At 36.4% G+C, this 6,000-nt stretch overlaps 1 protein-coding gene across 1 annotated transcript in view; it reads left to right on the forward strand.

Moving 5' to 3' along the window:
• Positions 1-5,432, forward strand: part of FAM71D (family with sequence similarity 71 member D) — a 50,951-nt gene extending 45,519 nt beyond the window's left edge. Inside the window, exons 5-6 of the mRNA XM_043990156.1 lie at positions 3,212-3,240; positions 5,368-5,432. Coding sequence (XP_043846091.1) covers positions 3,212-3,240; positions 5,368-5,432 — 94 coding nt within the window. The remainder of the gene's footprint in view (positions 1-3,211; positions 3,241-5,367) is intronic.
• The last annotated feature ends 568 nt before the right edge of the window (positions 5,433-6,000 follow it).

A 6,000-nucleotide genomic window follows, 5' to 3' on the forward strand; every position in this document is an offset into this window, starting at 1 on the left:
AGTGGAAGAGATGGCATGATGTAGTGGAGAGCGCTAGCAAGTTGGGAAGATCATGACTCAAGTCCTACCTCTTACATACTGGATATGTGACCTGGGTTAATCATGCAACCTCTCAGTAGCCCCACACAACTCTCTTAATTGCAAAACAGGTGCTGATCTTCATTGGCAGAGGGAGTTTTCTCATTGGGAATTCCATAAGTCAATAAAAACACAAGTCTGAACAAAACCCAACCAACCAACCAACATCCTGATGTAGGAGAGAAGAAAGGAGGAGGGAAAGAAAGCAAGGAAAGGGAAATAATAGCTGACATTTGCATAGCCCTTAAAGGCTGCAAAGAACTTTACACATATAACATATTATCTCATTTGATTCTTTACAACAACCCTGTGAAGTAGACACTATTACTATTGCCATTTTATAGGTGAAGAAACTGAAGCTAAGAGGGATTAATTTATTAATTTAGTTACTAATGCTAGTAAACATCTAAGGCAGGATCAAATTTACATCTCCCTGACTCCAGGTCCAATCTCAAGCTGCCTCTTGGAAAAAAAGCCGTACATAAAGAGGGAAAGGATAGGATGTCAACAAGAGGTGCCATTCAATGAAAAAATACTTTCAGTAACTATGCAAGAGAGTACTATTAATGGTTCCACTGAAAAATAAAAAGTTATTTGCAAGAACAACTCCCCAAACCTAAAATAGTTTTAGAAAGAAATTTATTAGGTTTGGTAGAGAGAGACAGAAAGAAGGGGGGGGGCCCTTCTCCCCAGGTTCTAGAAGGTTTACATTATATAGGATTTTGACAAAGGTTTCCACATAGATGAGTTACAGACAAATCATAAGAAGGGACCCCAAAATACAAACCTGGGTGGACCCAAAGAAAGACTTGGGTGGGGAGATCCAAAATAAAAATACTTTGGGTGGCTCCAGGACCTGGGAGAACCTGAAATACCTTGTAGCCATCTCCAGCATTCTTAGAGAGGTAGTGAGGTCAGGTGACATTCTGGTTTACAAGCAACCTCTAATCATTTAAAGCTGGATTCAAACATTTTTAATAAATGGTAAATAATCCACAAATACTTCTAAAAACACTAATCAATTCATCCTAACATTCTTCCCTAAATCACAACTGATTCGACCACTAGTCACTCTAGAGTTATTCCTTTTACTCTCTTTGATTCATATACCTCAAACCTAATAACTTGCTTTTATCCAGTTCTTCAGAGATAGGCCCAATAATTCGAGATCACCAAATCATCTCCTTCTTAACTACCATTCACATAGACAGTGTATGACCTAAAGATACAGATTCTTTGGATTTTTTATATGCTCTGAATATCAAATGTTTTTGAATGCTCTGAAAGGGCCAAGTATTATTACTTCATCATTATTATTAGAAACAATAAGAAAGGGGGCAGCTAGGTGGTGCAGTGGATAGAGCACTGGCTCTGGATTCAGGAGTACCTGAGTTCAAATCCAGCCTCAGACACTTAACACTTACTAGCTGTGTGACCCTGGGCAAGTCACTCAACCCCAATTGCCTCACAAATAAAAAAGAGAGAGAGAGAAACAATAAGAAAATTAAGGATAGCAGGAATCATAAAATCAGAATTTTAAAGTTGTAAAGGACCTTAGACTAGGTCACTTAATTCAACAAGATACTTAGTATTTCTCCCCGAGTCTATGAGTTTGCCATATCAAACCTATCAGCAATGTTATAGAGAGGATTCCTACATAGAGTGAGAAATCACTTTGGTGATGCGTAAGACACTGGGTGATGTCTAAGATCTCTTCCAACCCTGAGATTCATGATTCTAAGGACCTGGTGATTTGTACCAGGTCGGGAAGAAAAGCAAATAAAAACAAATTTTGGCTATAACTAATCCTATAGTGTTCAGTAAAGCCAAGAGTGGATTTTCTGTCTGCCTTTATGTATCAGAAACACAATAATTTCATAGTGTTACTTATGAGCAGTAAAGTTCTAACTGACACTATTTCCTTCATTAATAGAATTTTTAAATTCAATTATAGAATTTTTAAAAGAGTTATTAAATATTGCAAGTGTTTTAAAATAAACACATATTGATGAGTCTTAGTATGGTATCTTCAGAGTTTTGAGGAGAGTTTTTTTAAATGGAATTCCATAGACTTGACATATCTCAATTTATTAAAATTGTTTGTCATTATTTTAGATATCACCAGATATATTTATTTATTTATTTGTGTCTATTTAGATTCTCTGGTTTACAAGTTACTGAGACTCATATTATAACAAAAACACTGCTATAAAACTTACAGAGTACCAGATTAGTGAATTTTCACCATCAGGTAGGGTTTTGTTGCTCTCCTTTGAGTCACATATGTTAGCTGCTAATCTCTTCTCCTCAAATTTCAAGGCAGCCCCATGCAATTTGTATAACTTGGCCTACCTGTCTCTGAGAAAGGTGAGAAGCAGAAAAAGCTAATAGTGTCTTTCTGAATCTCCCCCAAGACTCTTAGGGGGATGCTAAGTATAGGAAGCCTACCAGCTAAGGGTTAGGTGAGAAAGGCATTAAATAAGATGGGTTCACCCTATGACAACCAGGAGTAGAAAAGAGACTTGGTTAGTTAAGGCAAGTAGAAAGTATTCCCTTATCTACCTGAGAAAACCCAACTGGAAACTTCCTGCTTCTTTATAACTATATCCTATAACTCCACCCTATTGATTAAAGCGTTTTCTCAAGTAGCTACAGAAACATTCCCACTTGGCTTCTTTTTGAAGTTTGGAAAGGCAATCATTCATGTTCTTTCCATTTGCCTTTCTCCTTCTCATCTTCTGGGGTAGCCAGGCTAGGTTGGACAAATTGCCTCTGGGCTTCTTCCAGGTTCCTCTCAGCCCTGATACCTGTAAATCAAAAGGGGAAGGGGACAGCCCATATATTTAATTTATATGTAAATGCAATTATATTACTGTATAAATTTATGATTTGTAAATACAAGAGTATATATAGAAAGATATATGCATATATGTGTATTCACAGATATGTAAGTATTTTCACTCATTCTATTTATATTCATATTTCAAAAGCAAGATCACAAGCCAGGTAAATATGTTTCAGTTACTAACACAAAGCATTTAGAGAATGACAGATTACATATCATCTAATAATTCTTTTGTAAATGTTTGTAGTTGAATTGGCAAGGTTTTGATCTGAGCTATTTGTTTTACAGGAATTCCAGAAATGACTTAGTCACTTCAGGTATGAAATAAATTCTTTTATACACTTCATTGTGATCCGTGGTATCCAGGATCATCCACACACTGAAGTGGAGATAACCAACATATTTAACTAATGCCTTCCTTTGCATGCTGTCCCCTTTAAACATCACTTCTTTTTTCTCTCCCTGAATTGGCAGATCTCCCTTATTCCTTGGGCAGACTGATTAGGTACAAACTACAAAATACCAATACCAGTTTTGTAGGCAGAACCCATAGCAACTGATCCAACAGATGAGTCTCCCTTCTTGTTTAGGATGGAAGGAGGGGCAATACTCATAGTTCAAGTTCTCAGTAAACTTTCCATGGTCAGTTTGCCAAAACAGTGCCTGTTTTGCTTTGTACCACTGCCAAGTGGAACCACTTGGTGTCAGCAGCTCTTCATTTGTTATAGTTGAACATTGATCCCCTTATTTATAGCCAACTTTTGCTACTAAATTTTTTGTGGTGGTGGCTTGTGTTGGTATGTTTGTCTTTATACAGCTCAGGGCTAAACCCCTGGTCAATTTCTTTTCTTTCCCTTTTAGCTGTGGGTAGAACTGATATCTCTTAGTTCATAGTCATGTAAGTAAATGAGAATTATGGAAGGCATTTATTTTAAGATTGCTTCTGCAAAACTCTGTAACATATCCCTTCCTTATATTTTTGTTAATAAAGGAGAGAGTGCAATCTGGGGGGGGTCAGAGAAAATAAAAAATAACTTTTCATAGAAAACAAAAAATAACTATTCATAAAACAAGAGGTAAAGAGAATTTCCTAAAGTTTAAATTTTAAGACATTTAATTCATTCATTGCAGTCCTACTATAAGAATTCACAAATGGGGGGGGGGGGCAACTAGGTATCGCAGTGGATAAAGCACTGGCCCTGGATTCAGGAGGACCTGAGTTCAAATGGGGCCTCAGACACTTGACACTAGCTGTGTGACCCTGGGCAAGTCACTTAACCCTCATTGTCCCGGGTGTGTGTGTGGGGGGGGAATTCACAAGAACAAAGAATTTGGTATCATCTGGGTCTGTCTGCTATCTTTTTTCAAGGAGGGATTGGTTACAAGAATTACCAGAAAGATTTAGAAAGATTTGGTGGTATTTATTTATTTATCTGTAGCATGGGCTTCAACATCAAATCTGAAAACAACATTACAAGGAGGGGCCATTGGAATTCATATAACAATTTAAAATCTTCTTAGTGTCTACAAGGAATCTTCATCTTGCCCAAACCCAATCTCATCAAGAAACCAAATTAAGCATGAAATGCTTAGAAATGCCAGAAGCCCCACAATGCATTGATTTTCCCCATGTAATAGTTGTAAATCTAGCATCAATATTAATAGTAATAATGCTCTATATTCAGTATTCAAATAGTGCTCCTCTTCCAAGGAATTCAAACAGTTCTGCCAAAAAAAACCCCTAAAACTAAAACAAATCATTGAGTACTTTGTACAGCTAGCCTATATTAAAGCTTCTTAAACTGTGGGTCACAACCCCATATGGGGTTGCATAATTGAATGTGGGGCTTGCGAAAAATTTGGCAACAGTAAAAGGTTATGTATACCTATTTTATATACTTATAAAATCAGGGTCACATAAAATTTCTTGGGTGAAAAGGGGTCACGAATGAAAAAGTTTATGAAGCCCTGACCTGTATAATAATCTTGGGCCTCCCAAATGAACACCAAGTGTCTCATTCCTAGCATTCTTTTTTTTTTTTTTTTTGGTGGGGCATTGAGGGTTAAGTGATTTGCCCAGGGTCACACAGGTAGTAAGTGTCAAGTGTCTGAGGCTGGATTTGAACTCAGGTCCTCCTGAATCCAAGGCTGGTGCTTTATCCACTGCACTACCTAGCCGTCCCCCACATTCCTAGCATTCTAACACTGATATAATAGAGATAGATAATTGATTGATAGATAGATAGATAGATAGATAGATAGATAGATAGATAGATAGATAGATAGATAGATAGATAGATAGATAGATATAGCTATAGATACAGCCTAACAAGCTGACTTTTGGTTTTCCATAAAATAGTAATTGCTTCCTTTGTTTGTTTTCTTTTACTCATTTTCTAACTCTTCTTCCTGTATTTCTTTTCTATATCTTTATTTTTCTTCAGGCTTGTATAGTTTTTCATTTTTCCCTCTGGTTAGCCTTTCTTTTCCCTTCTCTACTTTCCTCTAAATCATTTCATGTTCTCCTACATTTTCTCATATTCACACTGCATTGATCCTGTACCTCAACAAGACAATAACAATGAGTAAAATGATTTTTTAACTTCTCATTCTATCAAATTCAGATTTATTTTAGCATAAAATATGAATCATCCTCTGATGCTCACAAAGAAGAATTTAAAGTGCTATCTGTTCCTCATTATTAGCAAAAAACACAACTACTAATCCATATCTGATGCACACTAGTTATGTCCACTAGGAAAGTCTTTAGTTGGCTCATCTCACATCTTTCAATTATTTGAGTTACATCTTCACTCTCATGAGAGAACTGAAAGGCTACTTATAATACAAGTGGCACTTCGCACACACTTCTTATAAGCAAGAAATGAGGCATAGTACAGTATAATTATCTTTCTAAATCTCTCATTCTTACTCTTCTGATTTCCTAGCTTTCTGTTCTTTATTCTCACTTATTTATTCACAGTGAATGTGAAGGGCGGAATTATCAGTTGTAATTGATATTTTTCAACAAGATGGATTGAAATGGAGCAGTCAACCAGAGATACTTAGAAGAGGGG

Source organism: Dromiciops gliroides, chromosome 2, assembly GCF_019393635.1.
Source record: "Dromiciops gliroides isolate mDroGli1 chromosome 2, mDroGli1.pri, whole genome shotgun sequence".
Classification (NCBI taxonomy): Eukaryota; Metazoa; Chordata; class Mammalia; order Microbiotheria; family Microbiotheriidae; genus Dromiciops; species Dromiciops gliroides.